This window comes from Lingula anatina, chromosome 7 (genome assembly GCF_051362555.1).
Source record: "Lingula anatina isolate TDL-2025a chromosome 7, LinAna3.0, whole genome shotgun sequence".
In the NCBI taxonomy this organism is placed as follows: Eukaryota; Metazoa; Brachiopoda; class Lingulata; order Lingulida; family Lingulidae; genus Lingula; species Lingula anatina.
Window position 1 is genome coordinate 12,349,773 of NC_141773.1, and position 24,361 is coordinate 12,374,133.

Sequence of the window (24,361 nt, forward strand, 5' to 3'; positions counted from 1 at the left end):
ACAATTTTCCCATACTGAAACAAATGGTTAATGGATCCAATCCGATATCCGAAGTTATTCCTTTTTTTTTTTTTTTTCTAAAAATTTTTTTTTTTTTGTAAAATTCTCTTAAGAGATTATTACAGAGTGTAGCCACAAATTCCAAAATAATTGTGTTAACCGCCGTTTTGGTGGCAAAGTAGAATTTATTATATTTCTATGAGTGGTTTACAATGTATTTATTGTGAAATATGGATATTATATGAACAGGTGTTATCCCTTCAACCTTTAATATCTAGCTCTAATCAGTCCTGATCAACGACTTGTGACGCACTTATCTTGTTAATCAAAGCCATCCTGAGAATACCATTGGTAGCATGAGCACGTCATAGTGAAAGTACATGCACCACCTCGTGTCATTATTTACATCCGTTTTGGTATAATTCCAGCATATAACGGCCTGAAATTGGTTCAATTTTTTCTAGTCGCACATAATAGAAATAAGACCTTTAGGAAGAACAGACACGATCACTTATATTAAGCACCTTATAAAACGTGACCTATGGTAAGGAAAGCCAGAAGTGCCATATTGTCTTTCATACAATGGCAGGAGTCAAAGTAACGTGACCATGAGTATAAAGTGGTTCATCTACTTTTTCTTTTTCTTTATTAAGTGCAATCATCACGTTGGGATTCAGCTAAGCCATTGTTGTATTAACCTATTAACCGTGTTATACTACATGATGCCAGTTTCAGTGTGTAATATAGATAAAATGGGGGGGGGGGGGGGGAGTATAATAATTTTAAAACGGGAAGTAATTTTCTTCTCCTGTTTATTTTATTTTTATTTTTTTTAAATACTAATACCACACTCTAATTATATTGGTGTAAGCTAGGCTGAACTTCACGTCTTTTACTCTACTTAAAGGTTGTAACTAATTTGTAGCGGAAAATGGTGAGTTCTTTAATGCTGCTCATGTACGAGACACAGTACGATAATAATCTTTATTTTGTTCTAAATTTGGTAAAAAGTGAGTGAATGTCAACATTTTACAGTAATAGGCCTAATTATTAACAGAGATGATACTTGCTAACTTATTGAAGTTGTTCGTAGAATGAATACAGTAGATATGATTTTTTTTAAGTTAAAAACAAATCAAAACAAGGAAGATAATTTTTGGATTTGTTCAATATATACAAATGTCAGGTATAATGCGGCAGAGGAAATAAGGTTGCGCCATCTTTTGAGAAAACAATAAACTAAAGTAAGAACGAAATGCACATATCACCAGATTAGCTTCGTTGCTTCCAGAAAGTGGGGAAAACACACTGCTTTGTTTAATCTTTCACGTAAAGTTCACTCCAACATATTGTTTTGTTTATTTTTTTAAAGTTTTGGGACAGCAGACATTTTGATCATGTAGTCTACATTTTATTGGGTAAAGTTCAAGGCCGTCTCTATGGGTACGTTTATATGTGACGTCACACATAATCATAGCGCTACCGTGGGTTAAACTATTTAACAGCAGGCGTGTGGAAAAACGCGAAAACAGTATTGCACGAGACAAATACTCTTAAAGACTTAAGATGAGTCAAGCAGAAACCAGTCGAGACCCCCCTTTCCGCTCAATAATCCGTTCTTCAGGGCTTGCTGAAGTTTGGACCCACACCCACGATAAGCTGAAATTTGACCAGGTGAGTTTAATTTCTAATTAACAGGTAAACGGCTCACTTAATGTATATCCACCTCAAGACTGCTTCAGCCCTAAGAACTAATTTTGATACAATTACATGTAAGCCAGACGAACATAATCGGATCAAGGCTGGAAATAAGTAAGCCTCTTAATTTTAAGTTGGTAATACCAGAACTGCAGTAGACAGGATATCTAGCTTTACTATTTCCACCGCCAGACACTTGTACTTCCATGTTTTATTCAAACTTCCTGACACATATTCTGATAACAGAATTTTCTTCTTTGAAATTAAAATATTTCAGTTAATCTCTTAGATGCATGCCCTCAATCCTGTTCTATTTCTATTTAAAATAATTTATGTCATATATATTCTGGCAATAATTCTTATTTTTATTTTTTCCCCAGTTTGGTTGGAGATGCACCACCAAGGAAAATGCATACAATAACAACACTCTTATTGGCAACTGGGATGAGGAGAGATATGATATTGAGAAACAAAAGATTCCACAGCGGTTGCCCTCTCAGGTAAGGTTGGAAGTGATCTCTTATTAATTCATAATGCAGTAGTGGATTAAGGGGAAGGGCCCCCCTTCCCCTTAATCCACTACTGCATTATGAATTATGAATGGTCCTGACCCCCCGCTTTAATTTCTGAAAAAAAAGTCACACCAAGAATTTTGACTAGCTGAATCATACTTCTAAACCTTACCAAATGGCACCATTTGCCCTCTAAAATACCAAAATTTTTCAGGGCCCTCTAAAGGGCTCGCAAGCCCACGCCAAGGGGGTAGGGGGGTGGGGGGTGGGGGAAGGGTTGGCATCTGAGGACCCCCCTTCAAATAATCCTGGATCTGCCCCTGTAATGCCTTAGCTACTGAACAATTTTAGCCATTCCTCGTTAATGATACTGGTATAAATATACGCAACTCAAAACATGTCGAAAACGTTTTTGTCCCTGTAAATAAGGATTGAAAGTAACTTAGAAAGACAAATCTTGAAAAATGTATGAGATATTTGAACATTATTTGAGAATAATTCCAATGGAAGAAAAGTGAGGGGAAATCTCAAAAAAAGAAGAAAAAAAAAGAGTAAGAGAGAGAAGACATTGTGATACCTAACTTGACCATCAAAAAGTCATTTAAAACATGCTAATATTATTTTTTTTAGCATAATCATTATTTTGAGACAACATATGGAGTAGCCCACAATACACAGCCTAGGAAAGTTCCAGAAAGCTTGAAACACCTGAAAAGTAAGTTCCTTTTCAATAAATATGATTGAATGACTCTTTGTTATTCTTTTCGTCCAGTTATGATAATGTCAAAGGCCAGTCTAAATGTAAGTTAAAAGATTTTTTTTATAAATTTGGGGTTAAATCAGTGAAGAAAACTGATTCTTAACATTTTTATGTTGATTCTTTTTATCATATTTTATCATTGCTACATTTCCTTGCATCTCTTTATATGCAGTAAGCTGTTGCTTTTTAAAATTCTATTTACATATGGAACATAAGTGAACGCATTTTCTGTATATTCTTTTATTTTTCATTTGCTAGTCAGTAATTTTCATAATGCTGTAAAATCAGTTGCCATTTTATTTCAAGATCTGAACATTTATAGTTAATAAGATTCTTTTGTGTCATATATGTGGACACCAACCGCTTCATAACCAGTCTGTTATTTCCTTGTTCAGAGGCCGATTTCAATTCAACTCTGAAGATTTTTTTTGTCTACATGAGCATTTAATAAAGATGAAAAAAAAAAAATCAATTCCTAATTAATGTAGCACATTTAAGTATTATTAAATTAACTGCATCAACTTTTCATGCTCTCTAATATTTCCAAGATAACTCGCAGTTCAAATAATAACTGTTCAAAATTTCAGTGCGCTATCATAATGCATTCCCCCACCATCAACCAGAACTAGATACAAATACAGCCAAAGAAATAAATAACAGCTGGGAAACCACCACTAGGGTATCATACTGTGATCCACGAGTAAGGCAACAGCCCCTCGAGCCACCAGCTCAGACTGTGCAACCAGTGTCATTTGAGAAACCTGCGTCCCCAGTAAAAGCAATGTCACCAGTTCAGCCTGCACCTGTCACAGACATGGGGCAAATGCAAATGGGAAGTGCCACAGAAATTCCTCCTCAGCCTGCTCTGGCTGGTGCTCCTATAGAGGGCAGCACTCCCTCACTAATGGACCTTTACCACCAACAACAAACTCTCCACAGGGAAAGCCCTATACAGATGACACAGCCAGAGAAAAGTTTTACGCAGAAGAAGCAAGTTTCCTTTGCTTGATCATTTCGGAGGAACAATCAAAGACGAACCATTTAAACAGTTCACTGAAAACTGATCAAGTGGATTAGGAACAGAAAATGAACAGATAGGCTAAATGTGCTGACCTTATTTAGCCATTGCATGGAATCATACACAGAGTGACTGTGCTGTAATCGTTTCCATTTATCTTTCACTTTTAGGGTCTTCTCCTCATTCTTTTCTATTTTTTCCTTTCCAGACTCTACTTTCAGCCTTCATTTCTCGTTTTCTCCAGCATTGCAGTTACTTCTCTTTAAACCTCTTCTTTTCTTTGTAATAATCTCATCTTTCATTTTTTTCTACTATATCTATCATCTTCACCTTTCCTCTTAGAAAAAGACCCTCGGACCTTTCCGTGTCATCAACCTGAGCTTGACCATCCAGAGGACAAACAGAAATATGTTGACATGACAACATGCTATAGAGCAGCTTTCTGGCAATCTCCAATGGCAGCAAAAGTGACCAACCCCCAAGACAAATTATAAGACATTTCAGCCATGAAAGTTTAAGGCTATACACATGAGAAGACTTTTCTCTTTACTGTAAAGAGGAAAACAGATAGAACACTGCTCTGTTGAGTTGAAAATCATGTTCATCAAAAATTATTTTGAATTGTTGACATTAACGTCACTAAGTAATAATGAATATCAAATTAACAGTTAAAATCAAAACTGAAAGAACTGGACAAAAAATATATTGGGAAATTATATTCTTTGTAAAAAGTGAATATTCAGCAGTGCTCAAAAATAGATAATTGTGGTATCTTTAATAACATTTTTATTTCTTCTTGTAACATTTCCCTACAGAATATACATAATATGCTCAATGTATAAAGGTATTTGTGTTAAAATCAAAACATCTGAAGGACTAAACCAGACACTCATAGACAGACATAAAATGGGAGGGAACCAAAAGACAGAAATAAGTACTCACTTTCACTTTTTGTTTGAGACGTAGCCAACGATTGAGGAAAATAGTGAATAAAACTTGTGGAAATGTTTTTCAATTCAGTCTTGAAATCATCATAAAAATATTGGAAAATTACAGCTTTAGGGTAAGTTAGCAAGGACATTGCTCTACTGTGAAATTCCAAAACTACAATTTATGTCCATCAGTGAGTGTTTGACATCTCCCAACATAAATGAAATATCAATGATGAAAGCAGCTATCTGTATTCAATATTTACTGGCCTGGAAGAAGCAATAATCACACCTTTTACAACATAATTACCTTTTAGAAAGGCATTGGTTTAAAATAATTATTTTACCTTCACTAGAAGGTAGATTAATCCATACAAAACTCTATAAATTATTAATAAATGTAAATTTATTTATAAATATGTACAATTCAACTAAATTCATTCAGGAATGATTCAAATGTTTACTGCAGTACTTATTTAAAATCTAATCATTAGTAATTCAAAACAAGTCGGAAACTGAGTAAAACTCAACTTGTAGTGATCTGCTTTTTTTTTTTTTAAGTTGGAAAGAAATATTTTGGATGCTGCACTTATTTAACACGATCTCCTTGTACTGGAAACTGATCAGACCAAAACTAGACCCACCAAAGCAAAGGTATATTAACTCTACTCAATAGTTGCGTATCACTGTTTTAAAAAAACATACAAAAACAAACAAATAAATAATTAAATAAAATTTTGGTTTGGAGAACAGTGCAGTTAGCAGAAGCCCTCAGTTACAAATTCATTGGGTGCAAGAAAAGCATTGTAGGAAATAGTAAATATACAACTGTCAAAGTTTAAATGTTCTATATTAAAAAAAAGACCAAATGGTGGTATCAATTTCTCATAAAAAATGTGTAACCTTAAATTCAGTATAAATGTGTTATAGTCCATTGAAATAGAGTAAGTATTGGTCTAAAACAGTAAGAATCTCTCATATTATAAACAGGCACAATATTTAATCTAATTAAACTGCTGCCAATTTATCCAGGGTCAATAGTTTAGACCATAATTTGGTCTGAAGTCCTGTGAAATGGGTCTTTGTTTTGCTAGGTCACTATGGCACTAGAACTATCCCAAAACAGGCAATACAATACATAATATGCAATCCTGCATAACATAATACATATAAATATCATATAAAATGAAGCTTACTGGCCTTGTTTGTTTGTTTTTTTTTACAATAATCTGAAGGATAATTCAAGTTCTGAAAAATAACAATATAAAATGCTATAACAAACTTCTCTTAGTATGGAACAGTGCAATTCATATCTCTACACTGGGTAGACTTTTATTTTTTATCAAAATATGCTTGACAAAAATATAACTCCCACCCAACAACTAGAACTAGGAAGAATACTGCCTACACATTTCTTACAAGCACAGTTGTGTTACCTTTTTATCCTGATCAATTTCTCATCCACATATTTGTACGTATAAAGATCACATATAAATCCATCTAGCACATCCAGCAACCCCACACCTAGCAAAATTTCTTATAACTATAAAGTCTTGCTCTTATGGCAAGAACCCCACAACACACACATACCCCCCCCCCCCCCAAATACAATTTCATTAATTATAAACATTAAACAAACATAAATAATGTTAAATGTTAAAGCAAAGCAACCAAAAGACACCTCAAAGCTGTTGCTGTGACATTTGGTACATAATATAAATCAACTGGAAACCAACAATCTGGAAACCAACAACACAGTCATATAGTTTCTATCCTGATTTAGCTACATTGTTTAAGGTGGTTTTTGCATTAATATACATCTGAAAGAGAAGTAAACATTGGAAGCAAAATACTTTTTAAACTTCCGATAGGTGCACCAATGAAATATATATTAAAAACAATATCTGGTGACCTAGGGAATAAATTCTGAAGGTTAAGTGGCATGCGCAATAGTGTACGAGTATACAAATAAAAAAGTAAAAAAAATATGTATATATGGTTAAGATTTTAAAATAACGAAGCACTGAAGGTTATGATCATGATGGTCAACTGTTATAAAGTAATATAACAATAAACTAAATTACAAATTGCAATAATGACCCAATAATGGCAACATTAATTTAACTTTAACACTATGATTTTTCCATGAATTTTTAAATAATTTAAGCAATGTTTGTCAAAATAGTAAGGATTCAACAACTGCTACTTTTTTATGTATTACATTCCTATTCTGGTAAGCTACAGTAATGTTGTATTTTTAACTCTGAAACTTAAAATCAATCTCTAGCAGCTGCCATTTCACACAATCAAGAACATTCTTGATATTTTCTACGCTCTACATTACCATTTCAAACGTAACTAAAGAAATTTCAACAACAATAACACATTACACTCATTTTGACTTTCTTACAATGTTTCTACTATATCACTTGAACTGTGATGCCTTCAAATTTCATAACTTTTTTTTTTCTTTTTTATACAAAGTTTCTTTTATGTACTGTGTGGCCGCCTGTCTAAATGCAGAATATGAGCAATTTGCATAAGTAGGGAGCTTTGTTTTCAAGCGATCAGTTAGTCATATTTGTTACACACACACACACACATACACGCACACACACAAAGCATCACAACAAACATCCCTTCAACTATCCAAAACCTAACAATTACAAACTCTCTGTTAGAACACTTCACAAACATAATTGGGACCTTAGCATTTTGTTTTAGAAGCATCATTTTAAATTGATTTAAACTGTGCCAAGTACTTTACCCCTTCACAATACTCGAACAATATAAATAAAACTGATATATTTTTGGTCCCTTTGATAATAAATCCTCTTCCTCTAACTCACTCCATTATATGGGAATCTGGACCCTGAATTTCAGTGATTCAGTATATCATTCTACCAAAACCAAGTGATTGGCAAGATCAAAAGAACAAGTTGAGGAAACTCTGGGCATGAAAAACGAAAAAGATCATGGATCAACTTCTTTTTTAATCCTGAAGATGGGAAGTGGATCTGTACTTGTCTGTGCATCAAAGCGCAGCTTTGACAGAGACTCAGCATTATCCAGTGACAAAGAAGAACCATGCTGAGAGTCCTCCATTTTCTCTGTTGAATCCAATTGCGAGGTGTTTTCAGGTGAATTTCTCTTCTGAACACTGTCATCGCAGCCTTGGTCCTCAGCTTGATGTGGGTTAGTATTAAAATGGGTTGAGTTCCTGACGGGTGACCTTGAACTTGAAGCCAAATTAAGAGCAACACTGATGTTCTCCGTTACACATGGCGATTTGGATGTTCTTTCCTGAGTTGACATGTTCAAAACTTGACTGTGACCTTCATCATGGGTGTGACCTTGAAAATTGTGATCGCCATCAACCTGGCCTTGCTGATATTGATCTTCATGGTAATGACTTTGGTCTTGGAATTGAGGACCCAGTCTGTGGGAATAGTGACCATGACCTTGCAAATAAAGACCTTGGGAAAACTGACCTTGACCCTGAGGGCTGTTGCTAAGGTAGTTATTAGATTTATAATTGCTGCCCGATGGTGACTCAGCAGTTTGCATAGTCTGTCCTGAGCTCATGGTAGACACGGTATAGTTTTGTGCCCTCTCTCTTGGGCCGAGGTGGCTCTCCCCTTGGCTGGAGAGATCTTGCATAGGCTGGTCATGTCCTGGGTTCCTTGTGACACCTTCACCGGTCTCAGAGCTCTGGTGAACCGCAGGCAAGTGTATACTAGCATGTATCTCTGGCACTCTTCCCTCACCTAGAGTTCCCCTAGAAATAAGCTGGGCAGAGTCATGCTCAACACCACTGGTGACTGGGTATCCATGGTGTTCATGCCCACTGCCATCACCGACTCCACTGCCCTCTTTTGGAGAACCTTGGGCTGCAATGGGCATTGCTGTGGCGCGATGCTCCACCACAGGAGTGGTGTTAGTATACAGTGGAACACCAGCCCCATGCTGAGGTGAGCCCTGCAGGTGAAGACTGGACTGTATGGCTGCTGCTGCTGGTCCACAATGAAAGTTTTCATTTGGAGTCTCTGATATAGCTCGTCTGTACTGCCGGCTTGGGGGCCACTGTGTTGGCTAAAAATAAATAGTTCACTACAGGAGTTCTGTTATGAATGAAAAGTAGATTGAAATGGTATATTTTGAAGGTCTTGTAATACGGATGTTCTTGTATGATACCTACCTGTGTCAAAGCCATTGAGACAATTATTCGATAAAAACTCCTTTCATGTATGTACATCATTTATTGCATCATAAGAAGGAGCCTTACTTTCGTCTGAACAACCTGACTTCCCAACTCACCTGTTCTTCCTCCCAGCCAAAAGCCTTTGGGCCAAACTTAAAGCAAAGCTTCTTGGGGTAATTGGAATCTTTGGGAAGATCAGCGAAATAGCCAGCAGTGCGTGCAAACCTGGTGAAAAGAGTTTGTTGTGTTATAAAATGAGTCCCTGGTGTTTAAAGAAATAGTATTTCTTCCAAAGTAAGTAAAAAACTAAAAAAAATAAATAAATAAAAAATAAAAAAATGAAACAATATATGGAACTATTTAATTGTTGAAATGAAAATATTTCCAATGTACCAAAAAAATTTTGTAAGGGGTTACCAAGACAAGGCTGGGAATAGTGGAATATTATCAAGAACTTCTGTGTTTACTGTACATGAAATCTGCCAATCAATAAAATTGAAGGTCTTCAAAATTCAATCTTAATTTCTTATAATCTATCACTCAAAAAAAATCCCCTAATATGTTACTTTTTAAAGTTCTTAGTTCAGTCTTTAATCTCAATGATATCTCAGATATCTTTTATAGAACATTAGAAGCTTTTGTATTCTGTGAACAGTCTTGTAAACTTTTCCTTCTCTGACCTGATAGCCCTGCTCAGATTTTCATAGGTCATTATGGGATTGCTTTTCTTCCTTCCCCACAGTTTTGCCACTTCCTCTGAGTGGATGATTCTAAAAACGCCATCTTTCTGGTTCTCCCACTTGATGATGCGGGGGCAGTAGGTGGGGTTTTTGAGAAGGTCCCTTATAAATTGCCACAGCAGCGGTCCCCTTGTACCTAAAATGAAAATTAAATGCTTCCATCAAAATACTGGTGCTGGTAAATGGGCCATTTAAAGTTGGAGAGATTAAAGTAGAAACACTTTCTTCACAATTACAACTTATTTCTAACTTTGTCTACTTTAGTGACAAAATGAAACATGAAATATAATTTTCTGATCGTTAAATAAAAATCAAAGCAAAATCTTAAACACAACTAATATACAAGTGAAACAAGCTTTTCAGTCTCTCTTGTGTAAAGATAACTAAACAAATATTATTGTTATAAAGAACTGAAACATTTTTTTCTTATCACGTGACTTGCCCTTTGATGAAGGTTTGAAACAGTGTGTCTCACAAATAGAAAACATTTCATATCTTTAGAAACAATTTACATTTTTATTAACTGTAACACCATACTGAGATTCTTGGCCTCGAGAAGATTCTTCAAGAGGTCAAACCTCAGCAACCAAATTGAATACTTACAATGTCCAGGCTTGGGGCCTCTCTTGGCATAAATCTTCCCCTCTGCCCCTGGGCTGCCTTGATCACTATCGCCACCTTCAGTTCTGAGGTATTTTGGAGGGCGTCCAGGACCTCGCCTTGCAGTTGTAGCAGGGTCGGCTAAGGCACTGAATAATCTAGGAGGGGTATCATTGGGGTGGTGAGACTGAAAGAATAAAAAACATTCCTTTATGGAATTAATATAAAACGTAATGAAATTTTTACTGAAGATAAGTTCATGTAACCTCCGTTGTTCCAAATATCTTCATAAATGAACTAATGACTCTACAGATTACATAAACAAAAGACCTCCATCTCAAACAAGCTCAGAAAAAGCACATCAGACTAATTCTACATAATATCCACATTTTGGACCATAGTCGAAAATTAAAAAAATTCTTTTAAAAATCACTGCACCAAAATGGGTTCTTGAAACTTCCCCAATCACCACAAGGGGATCTTGAAACATCCTACCTCCTGAGGTGTTCCTGGTGTGAGCAATGGTGGTGGATCATCTTGGTTACGGAAATGCCCAGAATCTGAGTAACTTCGGAACAACATCCTGTTGTCATGGCGATGCTCAGGTGCAGGGGAACTATTCTGTGAGGCTGAATAAAAAGAAAAAAACCTGAATACTTATCATGCATCACTTAATTTATTCAATATATCTTAATATAGCAAATCATAGTAAGACAGGGGCAGATTGAGGCCGTCTTCTGGGTCTTCCAGAAGACAGTCAGATTTTCAAATCTACATTGACAGGTATCTAATTTTACCAAATCCCTCATAAATTGTCCAAAACATTAAATATTACAAAATTAAGCAAATGGTTTATCCTTATATGTTCCCATGAGCCTGCTCTACCTATACACACCTGACCCAGAGTAAAACTCCTCCTCGTAATTCATCTTCCCCTTCTTTCTTTTCACAGTAAATTGCCCAATGTCCACCCCCTGTCCAGGCCTCTTCCTGACCTGTTCTCCAGGTCTTGGCATCATTTTGTCTTTCCCAAGATTCAATATAATTTCAGCAGCATTCTGCACAGCAGGGTCTTCCTCTGCTGCAGCCTGGGGACCTGGAGCCGACAGGTTGTGATCCATTGGCTCCGTTTGTCCATCTGTCTGTCTCTCCGATGGTTTTTCTGCCTGTGGCCTGTCCCTCTGCTCCATATTCTCCTCGGTTTGACCCTTTTCACTGTCAATAGGCTTGCTGGGACTGGACTGAGGGGTCCATGCAGGCCCAGACCCTGGGACCAGGGTGATAGACCCCCCTGTCAGAGTTCTCCGTGAGACTTGAGGTACTCCTGGCAATGTGGGAACCGAAGGGTTAACAGTGCCTGGCAATGAAGGGTTAAAAGAACCTGGCAATAAAGAGTTAGCAGTTCCTGGCATTGATGGGTGTGTGGTAGCTGGCACTGAAGGGTTAATAGGACCAGGCATCATGAGATGTGAAGGGTTAAAGGTACCTGGCACTGAAGGGTTAATGTTCCCTGGTAACATGGGGTATGCAGGGTTAACTGGAGCTGCCATAAAAGGGTGCATTCTCAACATTGGTTGCTGTGGGAATGGAAACATTGCCCCCTGAGCTGGTAACATATTAAATGATGTCACAGACGGAGCTGGAAGAAAATGCATACCAGATGGCAGTGTGGCATTCTGGGAACTACCACTAGGTGGCAGTGTAGTATTCTGAGAACTACCACTAGATGGCAGTGTAGGTGTGGTTACAGCCTGGAAGCTAGCCACCTTAGGAGCAGTTTTGTCTTTTATAGACAAGTCCAATACACCATCCTCAAGTTCAACAACATCCTGGGGCTCCCTTTTGACCTTGATTGGAGAAGAGATGTCATTTTTCTTGTCACTGTTTGTGCTTGGCACTGTTTTACTCCCTGGGCTCTGACTTGCAGAATGAACAGTAGTCACTGCTTGAGGCTGTGGGTGGCGCATTCTAAACTGAGGAGGGGGGTGTATCGACTTTGGGTTCACAACTGGCACCATGCCAACTGGCATCCCTGGCATGCGAGGGATAAAGGTGCTTGTCGTTGCCATGGCAGCAGGTCTAGGAGGAGGAGGAGGTTGTAAGGTGTGCACAGGTCTATAGATACCTGAGGCTGATGAACTACTGGGCAGTGCAGGGGTCAAGTATGAGGGCACCTGATGCTGTTGCTGGCCAGTACCGCAAAATGTGGCAAGATGACCACTGGTATTGGACACTACTGCTCCCCTCTTCATGATGGTACCAGGAGCTCCATCAGTGCTAAGTCCCTGTTGGTGGTGTTGGTGGAATGTCTGTACTGAGCTGGCCTGGTGATGCTGGACTGCTGAACTAGAACCCTGTCCTGTCATGGCTGCTGTGGGACACCACTGCCCCCTATTGTCTGTTGCCATAGAAGACTGAACAACGGCTGAAGATCGTTGTCGACTGGTGAAGGACTGAGAAACACTGCTGGAAGGAGGAGGAGGATGTGAGTGAGCAGGAGGTGGAAGTAGCAATCCTCTCTCATTCTCATGACCCTGTTGGAAAGATTTGGAAGAATTTTGGTGTGCCAATGGGGGTGACAGTTTCATTGACTTGTCCTCTGGGGTTGCAGTGTTCATATATCTTATGGCACGTGTTTCTGGCTGGGAGATGGCTGTGTGTGACCTACTTTCTAAAACAGCGCCACCTGACTGAATCTGAGGCTTGTACACCATGTGAACACTTGTTGAACTAAAGGGAGAGCCATCTCTCTGTTCATGCATCCGACTCTCCTTGTCATTACCAATGCTAGGTGTTCTTTCATCCTCCAAACCCGTTTTCCTACCATGAACAAAATTCAGCTTACCATCTTGATGACCTGTACTGTTTCTTCCACTGAAATTCTGAGGTGTCTGAAATGACTGTGTCCTTGGCAATGAGCTCAACGGGGCATGGCCCTGACAACTTCTCAAACCCCCCTCTTGTTTTGGGATGATGCTTCCACCTGACATGTTCAAAGTCGTTTTTAGATTGTCATTATTACTGGTGGCAGTATTCATCCTGCTGTCTTGTCTAGGAGAAAGAATGGGTGTCCCCCTGTTGGAGGTGGTTTGATGACTGTGATATGAAGTGACCAGTGAACCCACTGGCCTCAGAGGCGAAGTTGAGCAACTTCTGCTTTGTTGACCACTGCCAGCAGCTTCCCAATGAGGATGCAAAAAATTCTCCCTGGGAATATAGTCATTATCATCTTGACGGCTGTCATTGTTGTCATCTGTCTGACAACTTTGCTCCCTGAGGATTGTAGTAGCAGTATTGGATTTTGTATGACCAGACAGAACAGGACCATTAGGGTGGTCCCTGGGGGTTTCTGCCCTCCCAATAGTGCCCCTCACAGGAACAACTGCATCTTCATCTGTATAAAAACCCCCATCGTGCATGGGCTCCACCACCTCTTGTGGTTCTTGCTCTGGGGAAGCAGATATCTGGACTTTGCAAACTCGGTAATTCTTAATATTGTAACCTAGGTGTGGATGGCACTGCTGGAGATGTAGCAAGTGGAAGAACCTTGAATATGTGAGGTAGCCACAGTATTTGCAAACGAACATGTGCACCAGGATATGTTCCGTGAATGTCTCTTGGTCGGTTGTTTTGTAAGAGCAGAAGCTGCAGTAATAGTGTAGAATTTCACTCGAGTTTTCATGGAGTTCTTCTGACACGAAACCACACACGTCAGACAATTCTTCATCTTTAGGATTACTCAGCTTTGTCCTATCAATAAACAGCAGATTTAAATGCAAACTCGAGTATGGTTCAGCAGTTGCAAACGGAACTGAACCTTGTGATTCCGATCCCTCTTGTTGAGATCTAGGCTCAAACCTGGGTTGGGACACTACAGATTTTGGGAGCATGTTTACCCTTCCTGTACTTTGCCAGGTTACGGGAGAAGTTCCTCCTCTATGGTGGCCAATAGCAACATGACCTGCTTTGCTGTGACTGGTTTCCATGGAAACCATGCTGTGGCTGGTTTCCATGACACCAGCATTACCAGTTGGCCATCGTTGTGGATGGTTTCCAATGGCAATGGGAGCCCACTTGGCCTGCCTGCTTGACACTGGTAAGAGATGATGAGTTAAGTCCGTAGTTACCCCTTGGGCTGTTTCCATGGCAACTGCACCTGGCCCTCTAATCTGTGGGGCAACTCTGGCACACTTTCCATCTAAGAAAAAAAGAAAATATAAAAATGAAAGAAACGTACTTCAAAATCTGTACGTAAAAATATTTTCTTTGTGTATGTTTCCTTATTAAATAGTATTGTACAATACATAACAAAAACCTGACATACCTAGTACGCACTTTTTGGTGCAATCTTTATCACATTGTGCTGCAATAAACATTGTGTAGAACATCATCCACATGAAGAAAATTCTAACGTGATCTGATACAGGATATTCTGATATAATGCGTCTAATTGTTAACATTAAATGCACTGAAGATGTATTAGGAGTTCACAGACAAGGACATCATTAATCAGTGTTCTTGTCTCAATAAAAAGGCACACTAGTAGTTCACAGTATCTGTTTCGGGAAAAGGGATAGGTTTAAGCACAACCTGTAGGAAGTGAACATCCTGTTTCATACAGGAACGGAAACAAAACAACTACACAACTGAGTTTAAGAGAAATACTTTCAATTAAAATCAACCATCCCATTTTTTAAGCCATCTGAAAGCTGTACAAGTCAAGGAACCCGGAAACCACAAATTAACCTAGTTAAAATCTAAGACATTTGGATTTAAAACACTTACGGACTCCAACTATGCTATGATACAACAAAGAGTATTTGGGTCCTTAATACCTTTTTTCTTGAACCCATCAAATTATTTACTATATTCTTCTTATCTTTTTCAGATATTCTAAGTTAATTCCGAATTTAAGAAATATAATTTTTTTTCAAATTTAATGTACCGACCAATGTATTTAACATTCAGCATTTCCCTACCTACTTACATTGCATTATTCATCACAATCTCATTAGTGTCACGACAAGTTAAAATACAAAGATTTATTGTCACCTTTGGAGTGTGGCGCATTCCTGACAAATCCTCCATCATGGTTACCAGACGCTGCCATATCATTATTTTCTTGAAAAGCCCCAGGTGGGATCTGCATCACACCTTTGGCTGCGTCTTGTCTTGGTTCAGATGTCCTGTTTACCCTGCTTAAACTATTATTATTACTTCCACTTCTATTATCTGCAATTGGCATCCCACTTGACGGAGTTGCACTAGCACCAAGGTGGATAACTGGAGGACTTTCATTAAAAGCACCTTTATAACTGGGTTGCACGTGGACCTGGTTGCCCCTAGCAATAGTAGGGTTACCATGACAATGGGTGGAGATATCCTGGTTGGTAGGTGTGACAAGGGGCGGAGCTACGTGGTTGCTTGGCGATGGCTTTTTCATACTGAGGTCCAGAGCTGCCTTGTCTGCCATGTCATCATCCTCTGTAACGAATTGGCCCAGGAAGACTGTCTGGGTCGGGTCAAAGGTCAGACTGCCCTGATCATGCTCTTCGTTTTGAGTTTTCATCTCCACCTCGGCTGAGTCTGAAAAAGTGGGTTTAACAACTTAAGAAACCATATGCCAGTTAAATTACCTAACCTGTTCTTCTCACATTCAACATTTCACCATAATTCATTTTTGAAGGGTTATTCATTTTTGAAAGACTTGGCTTATTCCACACTCATAATTATCAATAATAATAATTTCATATTTCAAACCTATACCTTCAGTCAACTGTTCATCTTGACCATTCAAGAAGGAAGACTACCTAGGAGACCTACAAGATAAATCATACTAAACCCGTCTATGCAATAAGTTTATCCAATTTTAACTTCTCTAGATCTTTGCATAAAATTGTAATAATATCCAGGATTTAGCTAAAAACTATGTCAGCTACTTAAACGCAAAAATCTCATGCCTCAGCGCATTACACTCTTCCATAAAGTAAACTCCATGCCAACCTGTAAATTTGACCTCCCCACCCCCAAACGGAGATTAAACAAACTTTGTTTCCAGGCAAAGCCGCTAAGCTGACTGAAGTTTAAATGCAAAAGAACAATTTTACCTTTATCAAGTTTATGAAACCCACTGATCTTTGCTGAACAAGACAAACATATCTCACTAAATTACTAGTACTGTATGTACCTGAAATTTGCAGCCTCTAAAGCTAGCATTGCAAGGAATCTGGACTTTCCTCTGGCACTTTTCATTTTACATTAATTTACTTTGAGTGTTGTCCTAAACCACTGGTAAACAGTGTTTTTTGTCACTTTTGTATCCTTCATAAAAAGTGAATAACTCTGCTTCGAGTTATTTTTAGATTCTGGATAAAAAACATTTCAAAGAATTCTATCTCAGTGGGTTAACAGGCTTTTCAGTTAGGTAAACAACCTGAACCGTAACTCAACTCTCACATTGATTTTTCTGTCATGAGGCATATAAATGCCTGGTTAATAAGATATCTAAATAATAAATATATTTATATACAGCTGATTCCTAAATCAAACCTAGACTTTTTCAAAACATTAAAATAACCTTGGTTTAACCAATGATCTAAATTCAGATTTCTCTGTTTTACAACTAGTAAAAAGTCCGATTTATTTTGTTTACCCCCACACCTACATTGCTTCTATGCAGTACTTTCTGTTTCATTGTTATGAGAATAAGTTGGCAGAAATGAGGTGGGGGGCTCGTAAGGTCTCATCCAGAGAGGTTGTTATAAAAATATGTATGTATTCAGAAGGAAGGCTCAATTGCAAAGCCCTGCCTTGTAGCCTACCCAAAGTTCACCTGGGGTAGAAGGGACTAGTACAGGTTACTGATGAAAGACATCCGTTCAGTGTTTAAGCAACCAGCTCTACACAATGTCTATATTTCTATTTTTAATGCCTAATACCATATTTTCATGGACAATTAAAAGACATGGCCAAAACCAATAATGGTTATAACAGAATGATACAATCTACTTCTTCTTGCAGATCCAACCTTTTTTCGCGAGCATCAGTACCTGATGTGGCACTGGTAATGCACACTAACAGCCTTCCATTGATTCTTCACTAGAGCTTGACAACATGCTAAGTACCTGCTGATACAAGAACCGTACAATACCACACCTTGTCAAGTGCCCTGAAATGAGTTTCTCTTTTTACGTCAACTCAGCAGAGCATGTCTTTTTTTTTATAAATTCAGTTGTTATTGAGTGTTTTACCTAGTCCCACCTTATATATAAACAGCTTGTTGACAATGACAAGGGTTTGAGGGCGTGACAACCCACCCTTTTTCACTGGTAGACCTTCGTATTGGTAAACAATCCCCCCACACCCCACATTGAAAATTTGTGACGACTTTAAGGTGGTTGATTTTGATTTTTATGTTGCTTTCATCTTCCATGACATAAAAAATTCTTATTAGGGAAAAGATGCAGCATACGTGAATTAAATGAAATTTAGACTAAAAAAGTGTGTAAAGTTTTTATTACACTGTCTCACCTTTGAGTCAGCGCGAATTTCCTAGAATGCTTTTCTTTTTCTTCATTTTCCCTAAAACTTGATTTAGGGTTTGTGTGTATGCTGCTTTTTTTCCAAAATGTGCAGAAATAAACCGTTTGCCTGCTCAGACAAGCACCAATTCAGACCAAGAACGAGACAAAATCTTGTTAAAAGACCATGGCACACAAATCAAGATCAGCATCCAGTACTTAATCTAAAGAAGTCCTACAGAACAAATCTGCCTTAATTATTTAAGTATAAAAAACTATAAGTACCCTTATGGCTGGTTTCCATGACAGCTTTTTTTTATGTCCTCATCATGTTGATCTCAGAACTGTGTTACTTATCTTACATTACAGAACCAAGTGTGGTCGCACTCAGCACAGCGAAATGTGACCTGCTGACTTGTGGGTTACTGAGCTGACTACCTTGTGAGAGCTTGCTCTTGTAATACTACCCAACAGGGCGTAGCCAGAAATTTGTCAGGTGTTGGGGTTTCAACTTCTGTATGGTGAAGTGAAAATGCATACGAAGAAAATGGATAAAGGAGGCCTACCTCCTTTCTTTAAGAACATATTGAGACAATGATTTTGAATATTCTGGGGTTGCACTTCAGAGTTTCAATTTCATGCATGCACACAACACACACACACATACACACACACGAGGAGGAGACAGCAAGCAGCATTATAACCTTTTCATACATAACTTTATGTTTATGCCCTGGTTTTTCAAATAGAGTACACTTATCAGATTAAAATCCTGCACAATTCAGTTTAATATAATAGTCACATTCACTGCTACGGATCTGGATAATTCATGGCACATTTCTCCAAAGCCTTAGAGACAAGTGCACATTATTAAACAAGAGGGCAACCGGTCACCCAATAAAACTGTTATAGAAATGTCTTGATTCATAAAATTTTCAATCACTGGTTTTATGCGAGAATATGCTTGTTTCAGCTATTCCCATCTTTTGGGAACTGACAGAATTGTAAGACTGAATTAATAAAGCGTAGCCAAACCTTGTCTCATTTTTCAAGTTATGGTATAGTTGTTCCTTTTGAATTATTTACTAAATAGCCCAGATGTGGGGGATATGAAGAAGTATATTTTCTGAAAAATTCTTGTCAATAGCAAAATATATAGAAAAATTTAAATTAAAAAAAAATTATAATAATAAAATAAATACACAATCTGTACAAATTAAAATTTGCCAAAAATATATTTTTTCCGCCCTTATGTTGTGCTAAGATGATTATGTTTAGGTTTATAATATGTTATCAGGACAACATAACATGCTAAACCATGCTATTCATCACAGTCCAAAAAGGTAAATGACCTGCACTTCTTTTCTTCTTATTATCTAGTTTGGAAGCATTCTAACGTCAACATGAAACATTGGACAGGATTCTAATGTTTGTTGCTCATGTAATCTGACCATAAGATGTACACTGAAGGTGAAATTTAAATTCAGAGCACGGGGCTTATAAAAGCTAAAACTACCTATACTTCCAAGGGCAACTGCTGGTTTTTATAGCAATAATGTCCACTTTTTATTGACTTGGAATATTAAGTATTTATGAAACAGCCATGTTTTGATCTTTCAACAAGAGCTTCATCAAGATGTATGTTCCAATTTGGGCACAGGTTGTTGGGTATGTGTTGATTGAACTGTAAATGATTCCACCCACGGTAGTAACAATGGCAAAAAGGTGTTTCATAAATATTTTAAGTTCCAAAGGAGTAAATTATCCTTATCACTTAACTGTTAGTATATACCAAATCTTGGAACCATGAACAATGTAACAAAAAGAAAATCAGTATGGCACTGTTGTTTTGCCTTTGACATTGAGGGAAGTGCCACAGGAACAGGACAGGCTGTAGCCTGAGCGAATAAATTTGCTGTCAAGCATATATATAGTCTTTTTTCCTATATTTCAAGGAAGGTAAAATATTTTTCTTTTGTAAACATGTTAAGAGTATGGTAATGTGCTACATTTGTGACTGTTATTATTCATTAACATCCTCATGACTGAGTTCACTGTGGCATTCTCGCTATATCATTTCTGTCACACAATCAATTTCCTTGCTGCTGTTAAATTAATTTCCTTGCCTGTTTATATTCTTAGTAAATGTGTGTGTGTGTGTGTGTGAGAGAGAGAGAGAGAGAGAGAGAGAGAGAGAGAGAGAGAGAGAGAGAGAGAGAGAGAGAGAGAGAGAGAGAAGACTGTAGACTAATTATTAATGTCAAAATTATATTAATGAAAATCTCTTTCAACTAATATCTAAAAGACCTCTTTTCTACTCTGCTTCATGTCAGATGTTCAATTTAAACCTCCAGTAAACATAACACTTCATCAACTGTATATACTCAGACACTTAATGGACATGTATACATGTAATAAACCTGAATATAATTATCATAGCATTTAACTGCACTTACTGCACTGTATTCTGAAGTCTAGAAATTAAGTACTAGTATGAGAAGTACATTGCTGTCAGTCTTAACAAATATTTACAAAAAATTAAAAACAACATTTCCTATTTTTCCAGGTGTAGACATCGCGGTTTACAAAATTTGAAGTTAGAATAATTTTTCTATTGTGAATGAGACAAGAAAATAATAATAATAAAAAAAACATTGAGAATAAAGTCATTTTCTCTTCAATCAAAAGCTTATATTGAAACTGTTTACATCCAGTATTTGATATCTGTCAGAGCCTCTTCATCAGTGAATGAGGCTATCCAAGTGAAAATTTAGCTTCTATTCAGGAGAAAGACTTGCTCCCCTCCCCACCTACTGCCTACAGAAATTCTCTGACAAACCCAATTATTTTGAAAATGAATCAAGCACTTTGCTTAGTGCATTTTTTCAGCCTGTACCAGGATAAGGAAATGAAGCAATGTGTCCAGAAAGACTGCAGTCAAGGAAGCTTGCAGCAGGTGTCATTTTGTAGGTGGTCAGGTTCATGAAAGGTCAACAAAGATATTCATCAGCTAACTGACTGTACATTGTCTGGGGTTAAGAAGAAAGCAGTAATCTTTTTGTCAATGTACAGCAAGAGAGATGAAACTTTTGTTTAAAATTTGTTTTAACAGTATTTTGATGCCAATTTAGACCATCTTCACCAGGTAATGAACCTATCCAGATGGACAGCCTCCATCTAGGGGAAATACTTATCCTTCTCCCCTCTCTAAACTACAATTCTAGCTGTCGATTTATGAAAAAAAAAAAATACTGGTAAAGGTTTTTTCTGAACTTGCATAACATAGCCCTTGCAATTCTTTTCTGATTTCTGTTGATTGTCTTTTATAGTTTCAGTTAAAATGCTGCCAATTACACCTTATCAGCAAAAGGGGGGGGGGGGGGGTTTCGAAAAAAGAACCACCCGTTTTGCTGGGAAAAGGTCCATTCTGGGTAAAATTTGATCAATGTACTTGAGGATTTGATGGTAAAAGGTCCACTTTTTCAGAAAACGAACCCCCCTCCCCTCTGAAATTGGTGGCTACGGGCCTGTCACACATACACATGTACAAAACAAATAAATAAACAAATAAATAAGTCAAAAATATAAATAAAAGACTTTGAAAGACTTCATTTTTTCACTGTTCCAAAATTTGGCAAATGATCCCTTCAGACATCCTCCATACTAACAGGCACTGAGAATCCAAACCCAATTTGTTATTTCCTAAAACCTGACAGCTGCACCTCCATGTTCTAATAACATCCTGTTAGAGAGCACCAAACACAGCAAAACAAACCTAAATCTGAGACCACAACTAATGGACACGTATTCTTTCCACAAAAATATAGCCATCTCACCTTGAATAATTAGCCAATTATTGGGACCACAAATTGCAGGTCTTTATAATACAAAGAAAAGCCCTTGTAATATATACGAGGATCAATCAGATAAAGTACTGCTGAAACCAGAAACCGACTTTATGATATCCAAGGCAAAAATACAACAAAGAGACTTCAATCAGTATGGATTGTATTACTAGTAAGCTTGAAATCTTTAATAAATGAAATTCTAAATTTTTCCACTTTCTGGTAAAAAATATGGTCTTCAAATGTATCTTATGCCATAAAATGCTAACAACAAACCTGAATAAAAACAATTTCTAATCCCTTTCAAGAGAGACAACTACCATACTTAACTAGTATTTAACAATTATCACCTCAGTATAAACCATCCTTTGACTCATCTACAGGTGCAAGATAATGTATAAAAAATGAAAATGGATCATAGCTATACAAACTACACTCTCTTCCCCCCCCCCCCCACTCCAACCAGTAAAAAAAGGGGGAGGGCTCACACCAAGGCCTACCAAGTGAAACTGAGCAAGTGGACAGACCTGTCATTAGGACCCCATTCCCACAGATTAGATCGATCCAAACTAGATCGACCTAACTCCCTGGGGGTTCACGCTAAACAGCTGTCAGCCCAGCGGGCACGAAAGTTAATTACCCCCTTACAGCTTGTAGTAGGCGGGACGGACATTTAAGCCGGATTATATGACAGTAACCTAGCGAGACTCCCCACGGGGATAGATCGATCTAAATGTCTGGGAATACGCCCTAGGTCACCTGCTCCTAGTTATATTCCAGGACTACAAAAGACAGAAAACATACTGAAAGGTTGTCATATGATAACACTAGTTAAAAGATAATACAAAATACCTTCCATCATTGTCTACTATGTCTAAAATCAAATCATGGAAGAAACTTGAAATATCGATGGAAAAGCAGTCCTTTTCTTAGGCCCCTGTATTTAGTTGATGTTTTTATCTTTTTTCGAAATAGGTCAGATTATGCAGCCTTGACCCTAAGATAGCCTATTTTATCAATGTTTATATTGTGTTATGAAGCCACCTGACTAGTACACTACACGTACAACAGTTATATTATCCCATTTATTCCTTTGTCTTAAATAAAATCAACAATATTCATTTTAGATAAAAACAATCTTTATACTGAATACTGACTTTGTACTGAATTAAAACTCCATTTGAATTGAACAGTGCACTGTTTTTTTATTTTAATTTACAAATTGTCAATTTAACAGAAGAATAAATTACATGACTCAAACACTTTATCTTAGGCCTCGACACATTACTATTTCTTTAAACAATAGGATTTTTGGCTTTCTATACACATAAAAGGTGATTTAATCCACTTTTTTGTTAAAAAACTTAATCACAGATTTTATATAAAATAGAACAAAACAAGTTGGTGTTTATTCATTCAATTAACCTGTCTTGTTGCATCTTTGCGCATTTTTGCGTATTTAAGCATGACTGCAGTTAATGTAAGCAGCTTAATTTTCTGGCAAATCCTTCCATTCTTGGGTTAGATCATGAAAACTTTGTGGTCAATAATGTTGTTCAGGTTGCTTTTTGCGAGGGGGCGTGCCAGACAATTCAACTGATTATACTGACTGCATCGTAGCAAGAATCTCCGCTGAGATAGAACTATCCTACTTGTGAACACAGCCTATGTTTCCCGTCCCATCAAGCTTTCAAACACAAAATCAAGTTTTATCTGAAGGCAAAAACTTTAACCCAATTATAAACTTATCATTTCATCATTATTTTAAAGGCATAGTATGTATTAACAAATAAATAAAATTGAGTTTGAAGCTACTAACCTTCCATTGTTGCTGTTCTCTGAGTTTCTTCTGTTCTCACCTCTCCATTCTGTTCCTGAGGAAATAAAATTCGGTATTTAGTAACTTAAAACCACAAAGAGGAAGTCAAAAGAGGAAATAGATGTTACAGTCCAATTGAATATAGAAGAGTGACTGTTTTATCTCTCCCACGCATCATTGTGCTTCAATTTGTGACTCAAGGTTTGGTTCATTCTTGATCTCAAACTAAATACCGCAGGCGTTTACTTCTTATGTTTTCATGTTTACAAATTTAACTTTTTAGAATGGTGATCCCTTACGTATTTTATCAGTCCAACGTGACACTTGACAACTGTTTTACATTGTGTTTTAATGGAAAACAAAGTTATGTCAATTTGCAGTATTCTTTTTTTTTAAATTCCTAAACAAAAACGCGTCAACTGATGACTCAGTTTGCACAGGAAATTAGGGAGTGGGGGTGGTGACAAGTTGTAAACAGCTAACATTTCTACGTTTTCTGACAATTTTCTTGCATATATGTCACTAAAATCGATCGCTACGTGATAAAAGTATGAGTCCAAGAATAAATTTGATAAGCACTAACCTTTCCATTTTAATGCAAAACCTTACGAAGCTTTACTTGACTGTTCCAATTCTCAACCCATAGTGCTTACGATAAATAGGTCATGGTCTCGTTCTCAGGTGAAAGGTCAAATACTAGCTACGGACTTAAGATATTT

At 37.4% G+C, this 24,361-nt stretch overlaps 2 protein-coding genes across 6 annotated transcripts; one reads left to right on the forward strand and one right to left on the reverse strand.

Moving 5' to 3' along the window:
* The first annotated feature begins 1,340 nt into the window (after nt 1–1,340).
* On the forward strand, nt 1,341–6,516 carry LOC106175053 (uncharacterized). Its single transcript, XM_013556866.3, has 4 exons — nt 1,341–1,674; nt 2,079–2,198; nt 2,841–2,925; nt 3,558–6,516. The coding sequence occupies exons 1-4, from the start codon at nt 1,567–1,569 to the stop codon at nt 3,977–3,979; spliced, it is 735 nt and encodes a 244-aa protein (XP_013412320.2). The 5' UTR covers nt 1,341–1,566; the 3' UTR covers nt 3,980–6,516.
* LOC106153100 (uncharacterized) lies at nt 6,126–24,361 on the reverse strand. Of its 5 annotated transcripts, XM_087018280.1 has the most exons (10): nt 24,226–24,361; nt 23,643–23,697; nt 16,225–16,277; nt 15,511–16,044; nt 11,354–14,656; nt 10,954–11,087; nt 10,462–10,645; nt 9,799–9,994; nt 9,235–9,343; nt 6,126–9,009 (listed from the first exon to the last, which is right to left on the reverse strand). In XM_087018280.1, the coding sequence occupies exons 4-10, from the start codon at nt 16,025–16,027 to the stop codon at nt 7,891–7,893; spliced, it is 5,562 nt and encodes a 1,853-aa protein (XP_086874406.1). In that variant the 5' UTR covers nt 16,028–16,044; nt 16,225–16,277; nt 23,643–23,697; nt 24,226–24,361; the 3' UTR covers nt 6,126–7,890. The 5 variants fall into 5 exon arrangements, with proteins under 5 accessions (XP_086874406.1, XP_023931091.2, XP_023931092.2 ...); XM_024075323.2 differs by lacking the exon at nt 16,225–16,277; XM_024075324.2 differs by lacking the exons at nt 16,225–16,277; nt 24,226–24,361 and adding an exon at nt 23,942–24,066.

Coding starts and splice junctions, on each gene's coding strand:
- LOC106175053 (XM_013556866.3), top strand. CDS start 1,567: ATGAGTCAAGCAGAAACCAGTCGAGACCCCCCTTTCCGCTCAATAATC. Junction 1,675..2,078: donor ATAAGCTGAAATTTGACCAG/GTGAGTTTAATT, acceptor TTTTTTCCCCAG/TTTGGTTGGAGATGCACCAC. Junction 2,926..3,557: donor AAGCTTGAAACACCTGAAAA/GTAAGTTCCTTT, acceptor TCAAAATTTCAG/TGCGCTATCATAATGCATTC.
- LOC106153100 (XM_087018279.1), bottom strand. Junction 14,657..15,510: donor GAATGCGCCACACTCCAAAG/GTGACAATAAAT, acceptor TTTTTTTCTTAG/ATGGAAAGTGTGCCAGAGTT. Junction 9,995..10,461: donor AGGCCCCAAGCCTGGACATT/GTAAGTATTCAA, acceptor TTTTCATTTTAG/GTACAAGGGGACCGCTGCTG.